Source organism: Hippichthys cyanospilos, chromosome 15, assembly GCF_059441005.1.
Source record: "Hippichthys cyanospilos isolate Australia breed blue-spotted pipefish chromosome 15, RoL_Hcya_1.0, whole genome shotgun sequence".
Taxonomy (NCBI): Eukaryota; Metazoa; Chordata; class Actinopteri; order Syngnathiformes; family Syngnathidae; genus Hippichthys; species Hippichthys cyanospilos.
In genome coordinates, this window is record NC_142383.1 from 16,331,082 (window position 1) to 16,354,682 (window position 23,601).

The following is a 23,601-nucleotide window of genomic DNA, read 5'->3' on the forward strand; positions in this document are numbered from 1 at the left end:
GACAGAGTGACAGCTTAAAAGTCGCTTTGGCCCTGAGCTTTGTGCACATTCTAGTTGTTTTTCAGTTGCAAAGATGAGGATCTCGCTTGCTGTCCTGCTGGCTCTCTTTTTCATGCTGGCGTTCCCGGGAAAAGGAATGTATGTATCATTTTAAATTTTTCATTAACATATTCAGAAACTCGAGAAAAATAAACTAAACCCATTTTAATTGACATAATTCATTAAATACAAAATTTGAGGAAAACAAATGGCAAAATATAAGAAAAAACATGAAATAGACAAAGCCTACAACTGCTAGCTAGCAGCTTTTTTTTTTTTAAATAACTAAATGTAAATTAAAACTTCTGAACAAAATCATATTTAACGATACTGCAGATTTGAGGCAATAACAAAAAATAATATTCCACTTATCTGAGCAAATTCCGTCAGAGAAATTGCAAGAAAATCACGAAGCAAGCTAGCCTACACCTAGCTAGCATGTTTTGAGTTTCGTCTCTCTACGTTGTTGTCAATTAAAACAACTGAATAAAAACATGTGTCACCAGTTCAATAGCATATTTAATTTGATAACAAAACATAATTCTCCACTTCCTATTATGGGAACGCGTGTCTGAAGAAAAAAAATATCATCAGACAAGCTAGCCTACAGTACACACGCTAGCTAGCATGTTTTTAGTTTCATCTCTCTAGCGTGTAACGTACCATTGTTGTTAGTAAAAACGTAATCGTAATTCTTCATTTCCTCCTTTGGGAACATCCGTCTGGCTTAATTTTGTTGCTAATTATGTCTTTTCAGGGGCGTGGAACTTCCTGATCCGCCCGCCGTGGACTGCGTGTGGAGTCGCTGGTCCGAGTGGAGCGCTTGTGATCCGTGCACGTTAACCAGAGTGAGTCCATTTCCCCTGATTCCCGGGCCGAAATCCGGATCTCATTTATTTTCTTATTTACATCCCTATCACGTTTATCCGAGGAATCTAAGAACTAATCTTGCTTTTCTTCGTTTTGTGACGTAAGAGGCGTTCTCGGAGCGCAATGGTTTTCGGGCAGTTTGGCGGCGAGTCCTGCCAGGGTTCTATTGGGGACCGAGAGTCCTGCGTGAGCAACGCCACATGTCAACAACCTCCGCGTCCCGCTTGCTCCGACACCGAGTTCCAGTGCGAGTCAGGTACGTTACTCTCTTTATTATTAACCATCTGGGTGAAATTTCAGCTCCCTAGTGTTTTCTTTCAATGCTTTCCCTTTTATGTGAAAAGCCTATGATGTAATGGACAAAATACTCCACAGGAGTCAAGACTATTTGTTCTGGAAAAAAGTACAGAATCCTCTCTTTAACAAGCCAAACCCTGATAATAAAAATAAAAATAAAAATGTTTATAATTCTCTCCCTGTACCCTCAGAATCCCTGTTAAAATATCGCATTACAAAACCCTTATTTTCGAGAATGAAGATTCCTTTTTATCAAAACATAACATTTAGATCATGTGCAGTCATTTGTAGTTTGTCTTCCTTGACAAACCCAAAGCGCTCTTCTACAGGTTCTTGTATCAAAAAGAGACTGATGTGCAACGGAGACTACGACTGCCAAGATGGATCCGACGAGGACTGCGAACCCGGCCGGTACCCGTGTCACTCTGCCGTTCTGGAAAATAACGAGCAAGGCAGGACGGCAGGTTACGGGTATGCAATATATGCACATATATATATACATATATATATATATATATATATATATATATATTAAACTTGTCCTTCCACCAGAATCAACATTTTGGGCTCGGACCCTCGCATGAATCCTTTCAACAACGATTACTTCAACGGCCAATGCGATCGAGTGAGAAATCCGTACACCGGCAAGTACGATCGGCTTCCGTGGAATGTCGGGGTGCTCAACTATGAGGTGAGTCATCGAGATGGTTTCCCCTTGTAATTTAGGGAAAAGTAAACCACAACACGGCGACATTGGTTGTTAATTCTTCAGACGCTGGCAGAGGAAACGGTATCCAGGGAAATCTATGAGGACACGCATAGTCTGCTGAGGGAGATCCTAAGCGAGATGAACAGGAAGGTGGACGCCGGGCTCTCCTTCAAGTTCAACCCGAGCGAAGAGTCCATGTCCACCCCCCCTGGCAGCGTGGATTTAGACTATCAGTATGAGAAGAAAACCATGATCAAGGAGGTGTCCGAGTACTCCAACATACGGGTAATGTCTTTTTTGGGGGAGCGTATTTTACGCTAGCAGGCTCAAGGCTAAGCTATGGATGTGTTTGATGTTTGTTTTATGCTTAATTTAACAGTAAATTACTTTTTAAGGGATTTAGTTGATAATTAGGCTTTATAGACTTCTATATATATTATGAATATATGTATTATTATTATTATTATTATTATTATTATTATTATTATTATTATTATTGCTATTATATTGTATTTACTGTTTATTAATTTATTTATTTATTTACTATTATTATTTTTGTATTGTTTTATTAGATTTATTTAATAATTTAGATTTAGTTCACTAGGAGGACCAAGCCTGTGTGACACCCCTGGACAATTGTTTCTCCCCAAAAAATCACTGTACAGTATGTTTAAAAATAAATTAATAAATAAATATATACCACTGTAAACCACTGTATTGTTAAAACACACAAGAAATGTGTCTTTATAGTCACTAGTACCAAAAAAATTTGCTTTTCCAAGTACCATCATAAATAGTTCTAAAAAATCCAATGCAAATGAATGGGATTCAAAAGTTAAATACAACTGAAAATTGTTCATTCTTATCCTTCCCATTCAGAACAAAAGTTTCATGAGGGTCAGAGGTAGAATCCAGATGAGCACCTACAGGCTTCGTTCCCGCGAGCTACAAGTGGCCGACGAGTTCCTGGCGCACGTCCGGTCTTTGCCCTTGCAATACGATAAAGGCATCTACTTCGCGTTCCTGGAGGACTACGGAACGCACTACACCAAAAACGGGAAGTCTGGAGGAGAATATGAACTCATTTATGTTCTCAACCAGGATGCCATCAAAGCCAAAAGTACGTCAGTCATTGCACGGTGGATGTTGTGTAGGCAATTTCTCAAAATGTTTTTTTTTTTCATCTTCTAGACTTGACAGACAGAAAAGTCCAAGAATGCGTCAAATTGGGCATCTCGGTGGACTTTACTGGAGACACGGTTAGCGACGGAAAAGCTCACTACAAAGATGACAAGTGTAACGACGTATCCACAAAAGCCGAAGGTTTGCTTATTTCAAAATCTAACAGAGAAACCAAAAACATCCAGATTATATGAAGATGGCGTTTTACATGAAAGGTTTGCTAGCATGACGCTAACATTTACTGCAGTAGGGGCTTCCTGTTACCTGGCTGAAACACATACACCCTAGCTAAGAAAAAAAAAATGTCCAGATCATATCAATATGCCATTTTCCATGAAATTTCCGCTAGCATAATGCTAACATTTACCACAAAAGGGGCTACTTGTGATTTGGTCAAAACACGTTTAACGGGATAAAAACACACATAAATGTATCAAAATCATTTTTACAATTCTCTTTAGCACCTTTTCTCATTATTTTAGCATACAGCCTATTTAAGAAAACAAAAACATCCAGATCATATCAAAATGCCACATGTCAAAGGTCTGCTAGCATAATGCTAACAGTTACGACAAAACGGGCTACACCTCCCGTACACGCTCGAATTTTCCTTCGCACCGCTTCTCACTATTTCGCTGTCGTATATCATTGCGAACAAAATCACCCAGATCATATCACGATGTCGTTTGATGTCAAAGTTTAGCTAACATTAGCGGCAAAAGGGGCTAACGGCAATTAGTAAAATTGTCAAGTGGGCTACAACGGTGTAAACGACAAAAAAAAAATAAACAATTGTACACTGAGAAAGCAAACTATAAAAAAAAAACAACCCATGTGGTATCCGCTAGCAAAAATCTGCTAGCTTAAAACTAACATATTGCAAAACGCAACAGACGAGTAGATATCAAGCAGGAAGTCCATTTTGACCCGCAGATGAGATCGCCGGCAAGGCGGTGGTGGACAAGGTGATGACGTCGGTGAAAGGAGGCACTTTAGCGAGCGCCGTGGCCATGCGGGCCAAATTAAACAAGGATGGGATAATGGACATCGACACCTATCAGACGTGGGCTCGCACCATCGCTGACGCCCCCGCGCTGCTGGGCAGCGAGGTAACAAGCAAAAAAAAAAAAAAACGAACCCTTGTGCAGTATTTTGACCATTTTTGGTCATTTTCTAACTACGTGATCGTGCTTTGAAATATTGTCATTATCTGGGTGAAATTTCAGCTCCCTGGTGTTTTTTTTCCAATTTCTCTTGCAGCCGCAGCCCATTTATATGCTAATTCCCTTGGACATGGCCGACGCTAACGCGAGGATCGACAACATGAAGCGGGCCACGGCCGACTACGTGGCCGAATACAGCGTGTGCAAGTGTCAGCCGTGCCAAAATGGCGGCACCGTCACGCTGCTGGACGGCAAATGCATTTGTCTGTGCCCGCACCTTTTCGAGGGGCTCGCCTGCCAGAACTTTAAAGGCGATAAAGCAAAGTACACAGGTGAGTAAAAAAAAAAAAAAAATACATATTTTGACTGTTGCCGGGTAAATTAGGCAGTGCGTAACAACAGATCATTAAATAATTAATAAATGAATCTATAATAGATCATACGTAATAATGATAATAATAAATGAACACATTCAGCCAGTATTTCAAATTTGTAATGCGTAGTGCGAGACGGCAGTTTGAATTTGAAATGTCCGAATGCATTTGAATGCACCTCGAGTCTCGCGCGCAACGCACTCAGCTTGTAAAAACGCACAACGAGACTTGTTCTTTGTTAATATTTATAGATAATAGGTAATAATAAACAAACAAAAACTAATAGATTCTGCTTGAATCTGAAATATCCGAATGTACTTGAACACACTTCAAGTTCCGTGTGCGTCATGCTCACGTTGGTACTTACGACTTGTATCTTTTTCTTTTGTTAACATTTATTGTGTAGGTGAACGGCCTGTGGTATCTCAAGAGGGCAACTGGTCCTGTTGGTCCGGCTGGTCCGACTGCAATGGCGGCAAACGAACCAGGACAAGAAACTGCAACACAAACGGGCTGCTCGACGCCCGTTGCAGGGGAGACACCAGCAGTGAAGAGTACTGTTGAGGGGAATTAGTGCCACCTAGTGGCTAATGTTTACATTTGATTTTGCATGTACTGTTGTAGGTTCTTCGTGGTTTTATCAGCGGATTTCTCTCCGTTCTGTGTTTAATATTGGCTAAGATGCGAGCAAAATTCTATGCATTTGTTTAATTTTGTCTTTTTTTTAAATAAACTATACCATTATAAGAGTGCTGTTTCTCATTAAAACATTTTTAAGGCGGTACTTTAAAGACAATAGAGCAATGGCATGTTCATTGATTTCAAAGGGAAAAGATGATTTGAGGGAGTCTTTTGAAAACTCTTGAGTAACCAAGACTTCCTTAGAATATTCTGTGGCAAACATCTGTTAGCCATTCAGAGGGTTTGATTCAAAATTTCAAGTCCCGGCTGAAAAATAGCAATGAAAAAGCTCATTTGTGTGACAAGTATTTATTTGTCTGTTGTTTTCTAAACAAATGGAGGTCCAACATGCAAACGAGAAGATCCGTCTTCGTCGGAATGTGTATGTTCTCGGGGGTTGTCGGGTTGCGGTTTCAGTGCAGTCGAGGGAATGAGCGGAAGAACCGGATTGGCCCTGTTTCACGTCGGGTGAAAAAAAATGGACATCAACATAAAACAAGGTTTTTGTAGTTGACGACAAACAAAAGTACCAAAGCTGGAGTTTGACCCAGCGGTTTAAATTTCTGGTGGGTTGCCAGGTTTGTGCACTATATTGAGGATAAAAATATTTTGATCTAAGCACGTAAATTGTTTGACTCAAGTGAAGCCAAGTGACTCAAACTTGACTCAAGTCATTTGACTCGATTCTGACTCAAGTCACGTCTGACTCAAATCAAGTGGCGCGACTCTTTTGACCCGACTCGAGTCATGTGACCCGAGCTTGACTCGAGTCAAGTCACGAGTCTCCAGTCTGAATCAACTCGAGTCATTTGACTCGACTCTGACTCGTGTTGGACTCAAGTCGAATCGCGGGACTCGGGTCTGTCCTGAGTCGGGTCACGATGACTTCAGTCTGACTTGAGTCAAGGCATGTGACTCAAGCCCCACCTCACCTCATTTGTGATGCTTCTTATAGATGGCGATGTACTCCTGCACGTCATCGGGCGAACCCAGGACCACCGGGACCCTCTGGTGGATATTGGTCGGCTGAATGTCCAGAACGTTGCCGGCCCCCGTGGTGGCCAGACCGCCCGCTTGCTCCATGATGAACGCCATGGGGTTACACTCGTACAGCAGCCGCAACTGAAAGACCGCAGCATGTCGGTTAACGGTTATAATATCGTTATTACATGAAGCTCCGCATATCACGTCAACTAAGTTCCTTAGTACCGATTTCACTAGCCGATTATTTATACATTATTATGATCTACGAATGGGCTGGATTATATCAAGCAATCCATCACATGCCCACCTTGCCCTTTGGACTCTTCGTATTGGCGGGGTACAAAAAAATGCCGCCGTAGACCAGCGTACGATGGACGTCGGCGACCATGGAGCCGATATAGCGGCTGCCGTATGGAGCAGTTCCGTCCTGGAAATGCGGCTTACTGGTTAGCATCGTCATTTGATCCGAAGGGAATTTGTAGTGTTTGAATGAATGAATCGATTTACCTCAGGGTACTTTTTCTTCTGAATGTATTCTGTCACATCGGGGTAAAAATACTGCGCATATCCTTCGTTCAAGCTGTAGATTTTCCCCTTTTTCTTGATTTTTACGTCTCGGTCCACCAGGATGAACTCCCCGATGGCCTGCAGGAGAGCATTCAATGAGTTTTTGCACAATGATAAAACGTAGGAGTCGCGGCTTTACCGGGTCAAGCATGAAGCAGTTGACGCCTTGTCCCGTGGACAGGACCAACATGGTGGCGCTGCCGTAAAGGGCGTAACCGGCGGCAACCAGGTTCCTCCCCGGCTGCAGGGCGTCCTTTTCGCTGGGATCGTCGTCTGTGGTCTGCGGAGGACACGGGATGAGCGCAATGTCAAATTGGGAGAAATAAAAAACCTTTTTAGGTTCCTACGCACCTTCCTGTAGATAGCAAAGATGGTACCGATGGAGACCAGGCAGTCGATGTTTGAGGAACCGTCCAACGGGTCGAAGCAGACAATGTATTTGCCCTGAAAGGAAACAATTTCATGATTTGAGTCATTACATCAGGGCTGTCTTTGGTCTGTGTAATATTATAAACAATAAGTCTTGTATTGCTTTTTTAAATGTCTCATTTCTCCATCTCAGCAGTTAGCACGTATTTGACGCAACATTATGACATCTTCTCCTTGAGTTTTCAATTTCTTTTATATGTGGGTGCCACCCAGTGTCCAAAAGGAGAAACTACAGCACCAGTTTATTCTGTTTAATAGCCTTTGCACTTCACTGTATTCCTTGAAAAGAAGTTGTACAAACACATGCATTTTGATTGAGGCATTTTGGACAATTGTCTTTCTTTGTATTTATTATTATTCTTGTATTTTTGTATTATTATTGTGTTCTATACAAAATACGAATGTAGACAACTCTGCACCACGCAGATGTTACACATTGATATTGCTTTCTTTTTGAGTTCTTACTCTCTTGTCCGACTCCACGATGATGGCCTTCTCATCTTCTTCCGACACCAGGACGCAGGAGGTGAAGGATGACTTGATCATGTTGATGACCATGTCATTGGACAGGACGTCCAGTTTTTTCACTTGGTCCCCCGTCACATTGGTGCTGCCGGCGATTCCGTACCTGCCGGGACAAGGAGGAGGAGAAGACCTTTGACTTTACTGATCTCGCAGCTGTGAGAATGTTGACTCTGACAAAGCTCTGTCAATGCAACCCCCCCCAATGTCAACCTTTGCCCCGGTTGAAGTACAAAATGCTGCTTGTGTGTGCAAACTAATTTTTACTGGTTGAGAATGTGCAATTTTAGGGAATTTTCCAAGTGTTTCATGCAACTTACTGTTTGTGTCTTTACTGGGTTGGATGAATATTAGCTTAACACTCAAAACTGTCCAATGACACACAATGTATGTCTAAATGAGCTTTCAACAGACTGATTCTCTCTCTCTCTCTCTCTCTCTCTCTCTCTCTCTCTCTCTCTCTCTCTATATATATATATATATATATATATATATATATATATATATATATATATATATATATATATATATATATATATATATATATATATATATATATATATATATATATATATATATATATACATACAAAGAATCTTTGATTAGATGACGTACAATTGACAAAAATGAGCATGATTTCAATCCTTTGGTATAAACAGCATTATAAAAGATGAAAACCCAAATAGGTGATTGTTTATACATGGAAAACTGCACATTTAATCTTGTTATTCAGCTTAAGGTGTATAAAATCTTTCTCCTCGATTGAAGGACGTTTCAGTGCATTAGTAAATAATTGTATTGTAACATTTTTCCACTACTGATTGATTCCACTATTTAATTTCTGGACACTTTTGCACGAGCGCAACGAGCTTAATAGAAGTTCCGCCTTAAGTCGGACATGAAGTAACTGAATAAAATATTCATGGAGAGCTTTTTCAGCAATTATTTGATATCAAAGGCATAAATCATATCCATCCGAAGGTCATACGAGTAGGGAAAAAGTGGTACTAGTTGTGGAAAAACTTTACAACAGCAAGCCCTAGTTATTCTATTGGTTGCACTGAATTGTATTAGTAGTACAGATAAAAAGCATTTAAGCAATTTAAGGGATAAACAACATAGAAATTCTCACAGGTTGGCGATGCCGGCCTTCCTGACGGCGGTGGAGATGGCTTTGACGGCCGTGCAGATGGAATTGAGCAGGTTGGTGAGCTCGCCGGTCCCGTGGGCCTTCCTGCCCTCCTCCAGCACAAACCTGGTGAGGGTCAGCACGTTGGTGTCGAAGGCTCCCTTCTCGGACATTTTCGGACCTCGTGCCTGCAGCCAAGTGGAGCCTCAGTTAAAGGTGCGCGACCGGACAACAGAGAGGGGGGCTGGGGAGGCCGTATGGGGGGGTGTGGGAGCGCGCCAACCAATCACAAATGACTCTGCGTTTGAATGGGCAAAGTTCAGAAGATAATGGACAAGTTCTACCTTTGCCGTGTTCAATAGACCACGATCAACAATGTTGTGATTCTCACTCACTACACAAATTTTACAGTAGCTTAATTAGACTACATCTGTAACTTACCATATAATCTATTGAGTATCAAGCTACTGTTTAGCTAGCTAGCTACTGTATCTATCTATCTATCTATCTATCTATCTATCTATCTATCTAGCTAGCTAGCTAGCTAGCTAGCTAGCTATCTGTCTATCTATCTGGCTAGCTAGCTAGCAACACAAGTTGAAAAACAGTATTTTCATTGTCACTACTTTCTATAAATGAAGTGAACAGATTTGATGTTTTGTTAAAATAACAACAATAATGCAACAACAAGGAAATACAGTGTGGTTTGTATACAGTAATAATATGATAAGTTGGTTATACGTGTACATGAAATTCATTCATTACAGTTCTAAGGGAAAGTATTATTTCAATGTGGCCCAAAAACAAAAAAAAAAAAAAAGAGTTTGACACCTCTGGTCTAAGGTATTCAATTGAAGATGTGTACTGTACTGCATTTTGCTAAAATGCTCAAGCATTCATTCCACTGTTATTGATGAAAAAATATAACAAAAAGATGTGCTGACCTTTGTATTTTAGCAAACAAAACCCCTTTGTCCACTGCTGCTCTCACAATAATGAACGCTTCATGCTCTCAGACACCGCTGTTACTCAATACGTATTGATTCCCTAACAACAGAACTGCAAAATTTTAATTCATTTAGGTTTTCCTGCCGGCTGGCACTTAAGCACAGTTGTTGTTTTTTTGTTGTTGTTTTTTGAAAAGACTCTTTTTTTAAACTAAAACTGCTTTCAAAAGTAATTAAAAAAAAATCATTTTTGCTGGCCTGTGATGGAATTACTGAGGGTGTCGGCCGGGGTCACCCGGCGGATGTCTGCCAGACGTGTTATGTTTCTTAACAAGAGGCCTGAGTTGAACTTTGAACCCTTGCAGGCTTAACTGTGTGATAGCAACCATTGATGCAGCTCATTGTTTTTTTCTCTCAGGTTAATGATAAATGATTTTACTGTATTAGCATATACAACATTTTCGAGGGGGTGCAGTTCATGTTTTTATTGCGCCAAGGCACATATTTTAAACAGGAAATTGCAATATGCAACTGCAATATGCAAATATGATCATCTTTTTCAATGTCCTCACAAATGTGCTTGTTTCGTTGACCACAGCAAAGCTGTTGTTCTGTTGTATGAATGATAACGGCGGCTGTATTTAATTTCAGAAATATTATGGGTGAATTCACTGTAACGGTTTGAATCACTCACTCAAAATTCTCATTCATGGGACAAACGGCCTGAGAAAAAGTAAAGTTAGCTGTAAACTGGAATAACGATTTCTAGTTTAGAACAGTGTCAGCAGGAGCATTTGATTTCAGAAGTATCAAAATGGAATGGGTTAAATCACTCATAAAATGTTTTTTTTTTTTTTTTTTAAAGATTTGTCATTTCGATGAATGGGTTATGAATGAATAAATAAATTGCGGAAGTCGGGGAGCAAAATGTCAATGAATAGTTTTAATTTTAAATAACATAATTGGAAAGAAGACTCGTGTGAGTGAAGGGTCATGGTGAGAAATAACTAAATAAAAAATGATTAATATAAATATTATAAGAAATTTGAACCAATGACGTAAGGTAAACCCGGAAGTGTAGGGAGGGAGTCCCGCGCATGCTCAGTGTTCCCGGCGCAGCTGTCCCGCAATGGCCGCCTCTGCCGCAGGAATAAACAAGCCGGGCTCCCTGACGACCATGGAACCGTGCGTTCGACACGGCCGGGCGGCCAACGGAGGCACCGTTAAGGTCGGGGGACTTTTGCAAACCACCCCTGAACACACGAATAAGGATGTTTATTGTTCGGATCATTCTTGCAAGCAAGCCTTCGAAATCGCCATCGTTGCCTTCGTGGCTACTGACTTGAAACGGATCGCCGCATAGACGTCACCTAGCTCAACATTAGATAGCATAGCAATAATAATTCAAAGTAACGTCCAAATATGGCACTCGTGCAGTCTTTTAATTAAAATCTTAATCTGTCGCTAGTTGGGGTTTGGCTGGAGCTCGCGGGTTACGTTTGCGTGCGTGCAAACAGGCCCACGGCTGCAGATTTATTTCTGCCAATAATGTAGACTTTTATTTTCATGAAATTGCATTGATCTATTCGCTGCTCTATTATTCGCTTAAAAACTGAACCTGTTTCCGTTTTTGTGCCAGGGATAAATCAGTTCTGTTTTCGATATAATAAATCATGTAACTCACAAAGATTATTGAGTAAATTGAACTTAAAAATACCTTCAAAGTGATTCTTGTGGGCCCCTTTGTCACATAGCTTTATTTTGCTTGACCCTCCTGTTATATTCTCATGTCACGCTGACCCTTTTGAAAGTTAAAAGTACTTTTTCAGTGCAAGACATCCACTTGTCTTATACATAATCAACATATATATTAAAATCGTATTCGTTTTTCAAAGTTTGCTTTTTGCAACTTCTTTCATAAATAAGCAAAATGCGGTTTGTGACCCAAGAATATTATTGCTGTTTCTGAGAGGAAAAAAAGAGGGTCACATGATTTATAAATCGGCAGGATTACACACACACACACACACAAGTTTCTGAAACGTTTGGAAAATTAAACATGATTTCCCCAAAAAACGTAACACGCAAGAATACATTAACTCATTCAATGCCAGGGGCGTATTTTCACGTTTTTTTAAGACTTCAGACATTAAATCCCAGACACTAAAATATTAAATTGATACTAAAGTACATTAAGGACATTAATTTTACTTAAGTATTAAATCAATACTTAAGTATCTGGGATTGAATGTCCAGACTCTTAAAAAACGTGAAAATACGGCTCTGACATTGAATGGGTTAAATTTTGCCTTTGTTACTTTGTGAGTGGCTTTCCAATTTTAAAAAAAAGAAGACGTTTTTGACACTTTTGGATGATTGTATCCAACTCCAAGTCATATTGTGGCATTATTGCTGTTCTTGATAAATAAACATATTTTGTATAATGTATTTGAATTGTCAATTTGGGGGGGGATTAAATACACGAGTCAAAATGACCCGGACAACATTATTGCTGTTTTTTGCACGAGTCATTCTGCATTTTCCGTGTCAATATGCGCACATGCACACGGGCGCGTGTTTCCAACTAGTGCGTTGCTCATGTTAGGCGTGTGTGTCGACTCACAGGTGCTGGAGTGCGGCGTGTGCGAGGACGTGTTTTCCCTCCAAGGCGACAAGGTGCCCCGCCTCCTGCTTTGCGGGCACACCGTGTGCCACGACTGCCTCACCCGCCTGCCGCTGCACGGCCGAGCCATCCGCTGTCCCTTCGACCGGCAGGTGACGGAGCTGGGTGAGAAACACGCAGAAACACAAGGGTTTTTCATGTTTTTCATGAAAACACCCTAAAAATGGAAGAAAATGAAGCCAGAAAATATGACTTTGCTGTTCATTGGCCCATCCAGGTGACTCTGGAGTGTGGGGTCTGAAGAAGAACTTTGCCCTGCTGGAGCTTCTGGAGCGACTGCAGAATGGCGCCACCAACCAGTCGGGGATGGCAGAGGACGTTCTGAAGGGAATGGGTGAGGTATGTGAATATATTCGTTTATTATTGACGCTCATTTTAGAGCATTTTGACACCATCAAGATGGAACTCTTTGACTGTGCTGCATCCCAAAATGAACTTGAAAATGTGGATTTTTGTCAGTACCCCAAAATTATTCATCTCTGTGATGTTAAAACACATCACATATATACGTATATATCGTCTAATCTCAGCCAGTATAATATAAGAGGGCTGTAAGGGTTAAATAAATGTTCAAGTTTGTCACATTCTTTTGCGAGCTTTGAAATCAGGGGCTGGTAAAAACTGTTCAAAAGAGAGATTGGAAACAAAAAATTGTTGCCCCCCAAATTTTTAATTGAAGACCATGTAATTTGGTATTTTAGCCAGAAACTTGAAGTCAAATCAGCATTTCGCGGGCCACATAAAATGATGTGGAGGGCCGGATTTGGCCCCCGGGCCCTGAGTTTGACACCTGTACTATACACTCTTTAAGAGTATTAGACTCTTTAAGAGTATTTATGTTTTTTTTACTGCCTGCTTTATTATTTGCTCGATTGTGGAATGTAGTCTGCTCGGCGAAAGCAACAAAACAAGAATTTCATCGTGGTATAGTATTACCATGCATATAACAATAAAAACTCTAGTCTTGAATCTTACATCTTGAATTTATATATTGAGTAAAATGAAATGAAATGATTTACCGAAACATTTAAAAATATTGTGGCAAATTTGATTTAAATTCTATTTTGTGTATCAAGAGCACACGCGATATCGGGACCTGGTATCGGTGACTTTCGTGAGTACTCGCTACTCAATAGTGGTTAGTCTGGAAAATGTATTCCCACAGAATGTTGACAGTTTCAAATATATGACCCACCTCAATTAGAAATGAATGGAAAATTGACGCAATAATCCATAACAACCCCAGCAGTGCGTGATCCGCTGCGACGAGGACGAGAGCCACACGGCCACCATGTACTGCACGGTGTGCGCCACCCACCTGTGCGCCGAGTGCTCGCAGCTGACGCACTCCACCCGCACGCTGGCAAAGCACCGGCGCGTGCCGCTGGCCGACAAGCCGCACGAGAAGACGCTGTGCCCGCAGCACCAGGTGCACGCCATCGAGTTTGTGTGCCTGGAGGAGGCGTGTCAGCCGGGCCCGCTCATGTGCTGCGTCTGCAAGGAGTACGGCAAGCACCAGGGACACAAGGTCACCGTCGCAATATTTCCAACAATTTGACGTTTAGACCCAAAAACTTCCGCGTCCTCCCATATTTTCCAGCGTCATTCCACATTATTGAAACTCATTCCATACTCACATGTCATATTTTCCCAAATATAATTCTTCAGTCCACATCCTTCCAAAATATTCCATATCATTCCACAATTTTCACAAGTATAGTGCCACATCATTTCACGTCTTTCCAAATCAATTCACATTTTCCATCATATTGCAGTTTTAAGCAGTATAATCCCGCATTCCTTATCCTTCGAGACCATTCCGTATCATTACTCATTTTTCCAACAAAATGCACATTTTTCACCAGTGGCATTTCAATAGCAATCCACATTTCTACTCAATATCATTCCACACGTTTCAATGTCATTCCACATTTATCAAAAATTCCACAACGTCTTTGTATATGAATCCACATTTTACAACATTGCAAATTTTTCACTAAATTGATTCCACATTCCGTATCTTTTGAAAGCAATCCATATCATTTCATTTTTTCTTCCAATATATTGTGCAGTTTTCGACAGCATCCAGTTTACCATCTCACTCAATATCATTCCATATTTTTGGATTATCAAATTAGTCAACACCATTTCACATCATTCCATATTTATCAGTAGCATTCGTTTCATTTAGGGGCAATTCACATTTTTTTACCAATATCATTCCACAGCACTCAACATTATTCTACATTTTTACCAATATATTTTGCTTCTTTCAATGTCATTTGGCATTTTTTCACCAATATAGTTCCACATCATCTCATATCTATCAGTAGCATTCAGTTAAATTGCAGTTCTCATTTTTCCCCAATATCATTCCATATCACTAACATTTTCCTGAGGCCCTACATTTTTGAGTGCACATTTTGTAAACATCATGAACTGATAGATCTAGCCTAAGCTGCATTCAAAGAAACTGGGAAATAGGGAACATTAACAAATAAAAAAAACACTGTGGTAGTTGCATTTAGAGCAATTCTTCATCTGAAACAGATTTCCAGAAACAAATGACATGTCCTTTGTGTTCTCGTAATTTTTCAGCATGCCGTCTTGGAGACGGAGGCCAACCAGATCCGGGCGTCCATCTTGGACATGGCCCATTGCATCCGCACGTTCACGGAGGAAGTGTCGGAGTACTCCAGGAAGCTGGTGGGCATCGTGCAGCAGTTCGAGGGCGGCGAGCAAATCGTGGAGGACGGACTCGGCATGGCGCACACGGAACACGTGAGCGCACCGACCCGTTTGGCGTTTACAAACGCGATCGGCTCCCGTAACGGACGCGAGGATAATCTGTCCGTCCGTGTCCCCGCAAAGGTCCCCGGCACGGCGGAGAGCGCCCGCTCCTGCGTGCGCGCCTACTTCGCCGATCTCCACGAGACGCTGTGTCGTCAGGAGGAGATGGCGCTAAGCGTGGTGGACGCCCATGTCCGCGAGAGACTCATCTGGCTGAGGCAGCAGCAGGAGGACATGGCCATCCTGCTGTCCCAGGTGTCCACCGCCTGCTTGCACTGCGAGAAGACGCTTCAGCAGGTGGGACCCAGACGTGAAAATACCTCCCTGGCATGTCTTTTTTTAAGTTTTTGTAGTTATTATACGATGAATTCTTCTTCTTATATCAAATCGCCTTGTAGGACGACTGCAGAGTCGTACTAGCCAAGCAAGAGATCAACTGCCTGCTGGAGACGCTTCAGAAGCAGCAACATCAGTTCACGGAGTTGGCCGACCACATCCAGCTGGACGCCGGCATCCCCGTCACTTTCACCAAGGTTACACCTTCTCACCGGTCCCCAAAAATCTGCTGTCCTACTTGTATGCCAGTTTTGTCTGACAAAGTGCCTACTAGTAGTCCGAGGACGGTAAGATGGATATTGAGGATAATGCTAAAAGGCTTTGCATATATTTCAGGATAACCGCGTTCACATCGGTCCCAAGATGGAGATCCGCGTGGTGACGCTGGGATTGGACGGCGCCGGGAAGACCACCATCCTTTTCAAGCTCAAGCAGGACGAGTTCATGCAACCCATTCCCACAATTGGTAAGCTAAAGAACACTTCAAAAAAAGCCACAAGTGTTGTCCAAATTATTATTCATATAGATTTTTTTTTGCAAGGTTTCAATGTGGAGACAGTGGAATATAAGAACTTGAAATTTACCATCTGGGATGTTGGAGGAAAACATAAACTGAGGCCCCTGTGGAAACACTATTATCTCAACACTCAAGGTAATATTTTGGGGCTTTTAAATGTTATGTATTATGCATTGGTGAGGTTTACTTTTCTTGCTATTTTATGAACGAAAGTGTGCTTTTGTTTGGTGATTACATTTTTTAAATGTTGCCATAAGGCCCGCGGGTCGATTCTGGCCCACCAACGAGTTCAATTTTGTAATGTAAAGAATATAAATGAGCAAAATGTTTTATGATTAACCCTTGTGGAATTGTGTTAAGAATTTCGGAAATTCCTTTCACGATATCATAAAAGAATCAATGATAAAAAAAAACACTACGGAGCTGAAATTTCCAGCAGATGATTAAGACATGTAAAATTTCGAAATGCAACGATTCTGACATTTCTATGAGATTGCAGCTGGACATGCGAGATTTTAAGTACAAAAATAATCATTGTCCAAATTTTGGACCATATAAAACCATTATTACAATTTTTGAGATGCATTTTAATAGAATTCATGACTTTTTTGACGATTTTTGCAACGTTCCGTTGAGCGTCATTCAAACTATGACGGCAAACAGAAAATTCTTTGAAATTTCAAGAAATCTACTCTGATCATGTCAATATTCTTTTCCTCTTACCGTTCCTGTGGTACTGCGCGCAGCGGTGGTGTTTGTGATTGAAAGCAGTCATCGGGACCGACTGATGGAGGCGCATAGCGAGCTGGCCAAGCTACTGACAGAGAAGGAGCTGAGAGACGCGCTGCTCCTCATCTTTGCTAACAAGCAGGTACAGCGCAGCTACAAAGTAAACAACATTATATAGAACGATGCCTTGAGATGGAATCGTTCAACAGTGAAGAAATCTTCAAGAGGATTTAGGTTGTTTCGGCCAATCGCAGAGGAAGTTTGATGCCAAACTAAATTTAAAACTAAAAGAATTGTCTGTTAGCGTAATGCTAACACATAATGGAAAACGCCATCGTGGGGCTAACATTCATTTGACTATGATCGCATTTTTACAATTTTTGTACAAAAAGGGGACAGTATTCATGAAACATCAATTCAGATTCCTCGGAGGAGATTCAAAGCCCATTTTTCTCAATTTAAGATCTCACCTTCCCTGCCATGTCTTTTTTTTTGCCCCACTTGCTCAGGACGTTCCCGGCGCCGTTTCCGTGGAGGAGATGACGGAGCTCCTGAGCCTGCACAAGCTTTGCTGCGGAAGGAGCTGGCACATCCAGGGCTGCGACGCCCGCAGCGGCATGGGCCTCCACGAGGGCCTGGACTGGCTGTCTAGACAGCTGGTGGCCGCCGGCGTCCTGGACGTGGCCTAGAATGTCTCCGGAAACATCGCTGCTGCTTCGATCATCTGTGAACAAACACTTGAAGGGTACACGTTGGAAGAGACTTGACATGTACTACCGCTCTGCTCCTCTGAGGGGAGACAGTGAGTCACTAAGAAAACTGCCCCCATGCGCCGGCTCAACTTTATATGTGAGTATATATATATATATATATATATATATATATATATATATATATATATATATATATATATATATATATATATATATAGAATGAATTGAAATGCAGGGACATACGCAATAATAGCTGATATTTCTTGAGGAAGCTGAATTTTATTTAGCTGTGTTACAGAACAAAAATGTTTACTGACAATATTTATAGCGATAAAGTAACTTTTTTTTTTTTTTTTTTGCACGATGTAATTGGCGAATGCACTTGTTGTCAGTTGGGTAAACTCTACTGTCTCCTTCCAGTATTAACGTCACGGCATTGGACTGTTTAGTGGAAAACGTCGGACGATGTTAATAAACCGCGGCTTTTTTGTGATGTAATGTGAACCGGTGACGTCCCTTTTTCCTGCCACTGACACTTTTTGTCTCTTTAGTAAGGACACATTTGAGTTTATTCATTGCTATGTAATGTTTACCACTTGTGTAAAAAAAAAAAAGAGAAAAACTAAACGTCTGTGTGAAACGCCTTTTTCTGTGTAGTTTGCAAAAATGTAGAAGCACAATGCGCCTCAACCTCTTGTTACTATCAAAATCGATGACAGCTGTTTTTTTTTTTTGTAAATTATTCAAAATTGTGATGCTGTCGAATAAACTGACTGACCATATTTGTCTGTGTGTGGCATTTTTCCGTCTACAAATTTAAGATTAGGTCGACTAGATGAAATGTGAATGCAGCTGATTGACCTTGCGGTAGCATCACAAAATTTTAAGACATTTTTCAATGTGTTAACAATAAAGAAAAAATGAAATCTCTTAAGATCTTTGCCAATTTTTGTATTTTAACTTTGTGGTGTCGGTACTGGTGTCATTTCTTACACAACATACAAACTAGAGCAGTGTTTTGTCTTGGCATTTCACACGAAAGGGAAAGCATTAAAAAAAAGACAGTGGGGAACTGAAATTTCACCCAGATGGTGACAATATGTCAAATTTCAACACAGCATGACCGCTCAATTATCGCACTACCAGGAGTGTGCCATCCCTTGGCTAAAATACTGCAAGAATGATGAGGAAAATGACCAAAAATGGTCAAAATAATGCACAAGTGTTAAAGGTGATTTTTTTTTAAAGGTCATTGAACAGACCTGTCATTCAAAATAAAGCTGATCTTAATTTTTTACAAGAATCAATCTTTTTATTTAAAAAAACCATACACACAAAAACAAACAGCCACAGACGTACGATCATTTAATGGTGATGTTGATGATGCTGATGTCCTCATATGGTTTGTCTGTTTTGGGGTGAACTTTGGCATTGGAGATCCTCTGCACGGCCTCCATGCCTTTGGTGCACCTTCCGAACACCGTGTGCTTGTTGTCAAGCCAAGGCTGCCGAGAACATAAAAGTGTAAATACCTTTTGTTTATGTAGTGGATCGCATATTGACAAATTAGATATTTCCTTGGATTTGGAAATAATAATAAATTTCCCCCCCCAAATTTATGGTGAAATCTTGGTAATTGTGATTGGACTCACCGTGGGCACCACCGTGATGAAGAACTGCGAGCCGTTGGAGGCGGGGCCGGCATTGGCCATGCTGACCGTGTAGGGCCGATCGTGCCTTAAGGTGGCGTGGAACTCATCCTCAAACTCGCTTCCCCAGATGCTCTCCCCGCCCATGCCGGTGCCCGTGGGGTCTCCCGTCTGGATCATGAAGCCCTTGAATATATAAACCCAATCTTGCTACCGTTTCAAACTGCAGATTTTTCCATTGGTGGACATAGATGATGTCATCTAGTGACTTTGTTAGTCAATTTGGATCTCGAGTTCTATAACGTGGCATTCATATCAGCAAATTAAATGCATTGCTTCTTAAAGTCATGGCAGGAAAAGTACACGTTATCTTTTCAAATTAAGAGCAAATTAACTGGAACATGATTTTCCGGCAGATGAGCCAGAAATAAAACAGATGATTTTTACGATAATCTGTCTCTAGGAGCGGCCGAATAAAATATGCCAGACGATACCACTACATATTCAGTTCTAAAGTGTAATAAATAAATAAGACACAGATTCCCTCATTAAAAATGGCTTACGCTGTTTAGGCGGTAGACGACAGAGAAAATATTTCACAAGGAGTAAATAGATCAGAGTATGGTATACTTTTAAATGGTGTCTTTGAAAGTTCGCTAACATGTTCAACGTGATTTGGGCACATTTTTTTCAAAATCTTAATGGTAAATAATCTGGATTTTGTCAACTACATAATTTCCATGTTTATTCTCAGACAGCCAAAATGCTCCTAGTTGCAAACCGAAATAAGCTTATTTGCTCCTCTTCAATTTGCATAGTTGAGCTAGCATTAGCATTAGCCAGTTTTGATGACCGTCACTGTTGAAAGTGGTCACATGAAACGCAGTTAGAGTTGGCCTATTTCCCACACATATTGATGACTTTGTCGTTGTAAAAGACAGTGGTCCTAAAAAAGAGCCTTGAGGTACTCCTATGGCACTAGACCTTTTTTGTGTCAAACCTTGATGACTCTGTGGAAAATGTGTCCATTGTAGTAGCCGTTCCTGCTGTGAACACAGAAGTTCTCCACTGTTTTTGGGCACCTACGACAATAAAAAAGGTGAGAATTTGTGAAACATTTGGAGCACGCCGTCAACGGCGGTGGTCACATACTCCACGGGGAAGAGCTTGATGTGGATGTCGCCCATGGTGGAGTGGATGATGGCGCTGTCCGACACTCTTTTGGGTCCTTCGGCCTGCGTGGCGGCCATCACCTCCTCCTTGGAGGGCTTCTCGTTGAAGATGTCTCGGTCCGAGTCGGCGCTCTTGGTGTCCTCGGGTTCCCTTTTGGAGAACTTGACGACAAAAAACGTGGGAGTTTTTTGGTGTCTGATGATATAATATTTCTCTTGTTTGCATCTGATGTGTCTCACCAAGTAGAATCGGTTCTTCTTGAAGGCGGTGCAGAACACGGTGGGGTCGGGCTCCACGTTCTGTAAAGCGGGATTATCCGAGGCCTTCATCTCCACAGTGGGCGCCACTTGCATGGCCTTCGCGACCCCCTGAAAGAGACTCAGCTGGACCACGCGGATGTTCTCCTGCTTCCCAAGTATGCGCACGCATCTGAAAGCAAAACAAAACATTTCAAACATCTGCTCTCTGGTGTCTTTTCGTCTTGGACACACACCTGTTGGTCTCCACGTTGATGACCTTGATGCCCAGCATGGTCCCGTAGAGGACAAAATGGCCTGTCTCGTCGAAGATGATGTTTGTGAGTCGGATTCCGTCCACTTTTTCCAACTCTCGCTCCACTGCCATTCTCCGGCCGAATTCCATGTCGGGCAGCTGCTGCCTCATCTGCTGCAGCTCTGTGAACATCTGACGCAGCAAGTAACTTGTCAATAAGTAGGAATTGATTAATTACTGGCTGATATCGGGCGTTTTGAAAAATATTGGCACCTGCTGATGGCTGGTAATATGTCAGTTTGTTTAATTTTAATTTTTTTAAATTATTTTTTAGTAATTTATCACATTTTTTGTGATAAATCAAATGTTTTAACTATTTTTACTAAGCTTGTAACAGTTATTCTTTCAGTTTTTTTAACTGCATTGTAATAAAGCAAAATCTTAATCCATTTACCGTTAAGGATTCGTCAAACACTCTCATCAGTTTCCCCGTGAGAAAGCGGAAGAGTCTGACTTTACGGTCGGACGCCATGGTGGCCATTTTCTTCCCGTCGGGTGAGAAGACCAAGCTGGTGGGGTACGTTTTGTGCTTGGCGAACTCGTACAAATCCGTGTCCGTCTTGTATTGCCACCGCACGTGTTTGGGGAACTTGAATTCCGAGGGGAGGCCGGTCCAGTACTCCAGCATTCCCGCTTTGTCGGCCGAGACCACCACCCGAAATTTGGCATTCAGGCGGATCTGCGACAGCGGCGAGGAGTGCAGCTTGTCGAACACGTGGAGCGGCTCGCCGCTTCCCCGGCCGTCGTAAACGAAAATTTTGCCGGTGGATTTTTCCGAGCAGGCGACAGTGGAAATTGCATCTCCGGGATTGTAGATCCACTCGCTCTGACCGGGTTGGAAGCTACAAAAAAAATTAAAAATAATATGACCTTCTTTGTCAATCCTCATCATTTTGGACACTGCGCGATTCCTCGCAAGAACTCACCCCAACTTGAGCATGTTGATCATGTCAAAATTGACAACATCAAACACTTTCATAGCCTGGTCATCACCGACCGAACAGAGGAGGGCGCCATCAACACTGACCGTGATGCTCTCGATCACACCTGTACAGAAAAGTTACATCTTGTAAGGTATTAACCTTGAGTTTTTGAAAATATATCACAAAATTATTTTAGAGGATTATTTTCAAAGTCTAGCCTGACTCAGAGGCCATTCATAGAAGTGCGGCGCCCGTCTGTCATATGATATCACTAGAGCTTGCAGAGTTGACTCAACAAGCCGCCTCTGAAAATGACTAGATGGCAAACGCTTTTTTTAACGTCCTTTGCATGTATGGAGGACAAAGACGTGGTCTTTGTTTATTTATTTGAACGAAGATTGATCTACATTTTTAATGTACCAAATAGTATCTTATTTAAGAATACATTTGGATTCTGTTCAATTAAAAACAACAAAACAGTTGTAATTTTAATATCGTGACACAAGGTTATCATACGATCAGAATCCGATATTAGCCCATGCCTAAACTCATTGAAACACATGAGACATCTATAGAAAGGCTAAGATGTCCTCTACTGAGTCCACAAGGACTTAGTGGAGTAGCGCCAGAGCCAAAGGATATAGTCCAAAAATAAATGTCAACAGGCTTCGTCTAAGGACCTACATAGCAGGTCAAAACTTACCAAGATGACTCCGAAAATGTTTGACAAACTCAATTCCCTCGTCCTCCTTTTTCTTCCAGAACTTGACATGACCGTCCTGACTGGCTGTGATGACAAAGTCTGTCCTAATAAAAAATACAAAGACAATGAGCTGTTAGCTTCCTCTACCCAAGTAACAGTTGGAGCTACAAGGAAACTTACTTGGAGCAAACAATGTGGGTGATCACATCTCTGTGCATGTAGCTCCTCTCATACATAGCAGCTGAAGGTAGGTTGTCAAGGTAGACGCGTTCATATTCCAAAACTGGGGAAAATAATCAAAATATATACATGAAGTATCTTGCTGGGAAATACAGCTGCTCAGTCGCAACATACGAAGTGTGTCAGAAAAATTCCAAGACTAATCACACCCACACACAAGATGGAAAAAAAAATAGATAGATGCTTTACTAGTGCTGTGTTACAGCATAAATATCGGGTTCTGTCAGGGAGGAACAGTCGGACGCTAATATTGATTCATTGTTCAGGTTAGAATTATATCGCGTAAAGCTAGTCCTGGAATTTTTCTGACACGCTTCGTATGTTGTTACTGAGTAACGTTTTGGCTAATGGTGGATACTTGCGACTTAGAATTTATGACTTACAACCATATTTGGTATTTAGATTCGTGGCGGCCTGTACATACATTATGTTATTTTCTAAAACATCGAATCATCAATTTCACGTTCATAGTGCGGTAAAGCTAAATGAACGTTTAACAAAACACACCAACCTTTCCGTTTCTTGGTCGCCGCCGCCTCGCTCGGCATGGGCCCGACCCATTCCTCATTTTCTCCATTTTCATCCTGAGTTTCTTCGGCTTTTCGCTTCAGCTCCACATTATTTTCAGATGCCGCCATTGTAGACGAACTTCCGCCTGGTTCCGTCCAGGATTACGGTAGTTCCGTTTGGAAAAAAGATC

At 41.5% G+C, this 23,601-nt stretch overlaps 4 protein-coding genes and 1 long non-coding RNA gene across 6 annotated transcripts; 2 read left to right on the forward strand and 3 right to left on the reverse strand.

Moving 5' to 3' along the window:
* Positions 1-5,383, forward strand: c9 (complement C9). The gene is made up of 11 exons (XM_088435363.1): positions 1-138; positions 797-887; positions 1,015-1,165; positions 1,536-1,677; positions 1,759-1,897; positions 1,979-2,200; positions 2,795-3,035; positions 3,107-3,238; positions 4,031-4,206; positions 4,358-4,592; positions 5,041-5,383. Exons 1-11 carry the CDS (start codon positions 74-76, stop codon positions 5,196-5,198), a joined length of 1,752 nt encoding a protein of 583 aa, XP_088291489.1. The 5' UTR covers positions 1-73; the 3' UTR covers positions 5,199-5,383.
* A 225-nt stretch (positions 5,384-5,608) lies between these two features.
* LOC148411943 (fructose-1,6-bisphosphatase 1-like) lies at positions 5,609-9,170 on the reverse strand. Its single transcript, XM_088435366.1, has 8 exons — positions 8,950-9,170; positions 7,761-7,923; positions 7,218-7,310; positions 7,006-7,146; positions 6,807-6,944; positions 6,607-6,726; positions 6,248-6,437; positions 5,609-5,769 (listed from the first exon to the last, which is right to left on the reverse strand). Exons 1-7 carry the CDS (start codon positions 9,117-9,119, stop codon positions 6,249-6,251), a joined length of 1,014 nt encoding a protein of 337 aa, XP_088291492.1. The 5' UTR covers positions 9,120-9,170; the 3' UTR covers positions 5,609-5,769; position 6,248.
* Positions 9,171-10,983: 1,813 nt separating this feature from the next.
* Positions 10,984-18,443, forward strand: trim23 (tripartite motif containing 23). Of its 2 annotated transcripts, none has more exons than XM_088435364.1 (11): positions 10,984-11,121; positions 12,519-12,681; positions 12,794-12,915; positions 13,823-14,104; positions 15,175-15,357; positions 15,448-15,663; positions 15,765-15,899; positions 16,039-16,168; positions 16,244-16,354; positions 16,966-17,090; positions 17,458-18,443. In XM_088435364.1, the coding sequence occupies exons 1-11, from the start codon at positions 11,023-11,025 to the stop codon at positions 17,635-17,637; spliced, it is 1,746 nt and encodes a 581-aa protein (XP_088291490.1). In that variant the 5' UTR covers positions 10,984-11,022; the 3' UTR covers positions 17,638-18,443. The 2 variants fall into 2 exon arrangements, with proteins under 2 accessions (XP_088291490.1, XP_088291491.1); XM_088435365.1 differs by having other exon boundaries at positions 13,826-14,104.
* Positions 13,635-17,762, reverse strand: LOC148411945 (uncharacterized). The gene is made up of 3 exons (XR_015867990.1): positions 17,419-17,762; positions 16,943-17,101; positions 13,635-14,070 (listed from the first exon to the last, which is right to left on the reverse strand). It is a non-coding gene; the product is annotated as an uncharacterized LOC148411945 (long non-coding RNA).
* On the reverse strand, positions 17,999-23,555 carry ppwd1 (peptidylprolyl isomerase domain and WD repeat containing 1). The gene is made up of 11 exons (XM_088435362.1): positions 23,413-23,555; positions 22,842-22,944; positions 22,662-22,765; positions 21,962-22,082; positions 21,430-21,877; positions 20,977-21,167; positions 20,723-20,912; positions 20,463-20,644; positions 20,311-20,392; positions 19,314-19,496; positions 17,999-19,166 (listed from the first exon to the last, which is right to left on the reverse strand). Exons 1-11 carry the CDS (start codon positions 23,537-23,539, stop codon positions 19,023-19,025), a joined length of 1,875 nt encoding a protein of 624 aa, XP_088291488.1. The 5' UTR covers positions 23,540-23,555; the 3' UTR covers positions 17,999-19,022.
* Between the last annotated feature and the right edge of the window lie 46 nt (positions 23,556-23,601).

Coding starts and splice junctions, on each gene's coding strand:
- ppwd1 (XM_088435362.1), bottom strand. CDS start 23,539: ATGGCGGCATCTGAAAATAATGTGGAGCTGAAGCGAAAAGCCGAAGAA. Junction 21,878..21,961: donor ATCAACATGCTCAAGTTGGG/GTGAGTTCTTGC, acceptor TTTTTTTTGTAG/CTTCCAACCCGGTCAGAGCG. Junction 20,393..20,462: donor ATCAAGCTCTTCCCCGTGGA/GTATGTGACCAC, acceptor TTATTGTCGTAG/GTGCCCAAAAACAGTGGAGA.
- c9 (XM_088435363.1), top strand. CDS start 74: ATGAGGATCTCGCTTGCTGTCCTGCTGGCTCTCTTTTTCATGCTGGCG. Junction 2,201..2,794: donor CCGAGTACTCCAACATACGG/GTAATGTCTTTT, acceptor CTTCCCATTCAG/AACAAAAGTTTCATGAGGGT. Junction 4,593..5,040: donor CGATAAAGCAAAGTACACAG/GTGAGTAAAAAA, acceptor TTTATTGTGTAG/GTGAACGGCCTGTGGTATCT.
- trim23 (XM_088435364.1), top strand. CDS start 11,023: ATGGCCGCCTCTGCCGCAGGAATAAACAAGCCGGGCTCCCTGACGACC. Junction 16,169..16,243: donor GCAACCCATTCCCACAATTG/GTAAGCTAAAGA, acceptor TTTTTTTGCAAG/GTTTCAATGTGGAGACAGTG. Junction 16,355..16,965: donor CTATTATCTCAACACTCAAG/GTAATATTTTGG, acceptor TACTGCGCGCAG/CGGTGGTGTTTGTGATTGAA.
- LOC148411943 (XM_088435366.1), bottom strand. CDS start 9,119: ATGTCCGAGAAGGGAGCCTTCGACACCAACGTGCTGACCCTCACCAGG. Junction 7,147..7,217: donor TCTTTGCTATCTACAGGAAG/GTGCGTAGGAAC, acceptor TGTCCTCCGCAG/ACCACAGACGACGATCCCAG. Junction 6,945..7,005: donor ACTGCTTCATGCTTGACCCG/GTAAAGCCGCGA, acceptor GCTCTCCTGCAG/GCCATCGGGGAGTTCATCCT.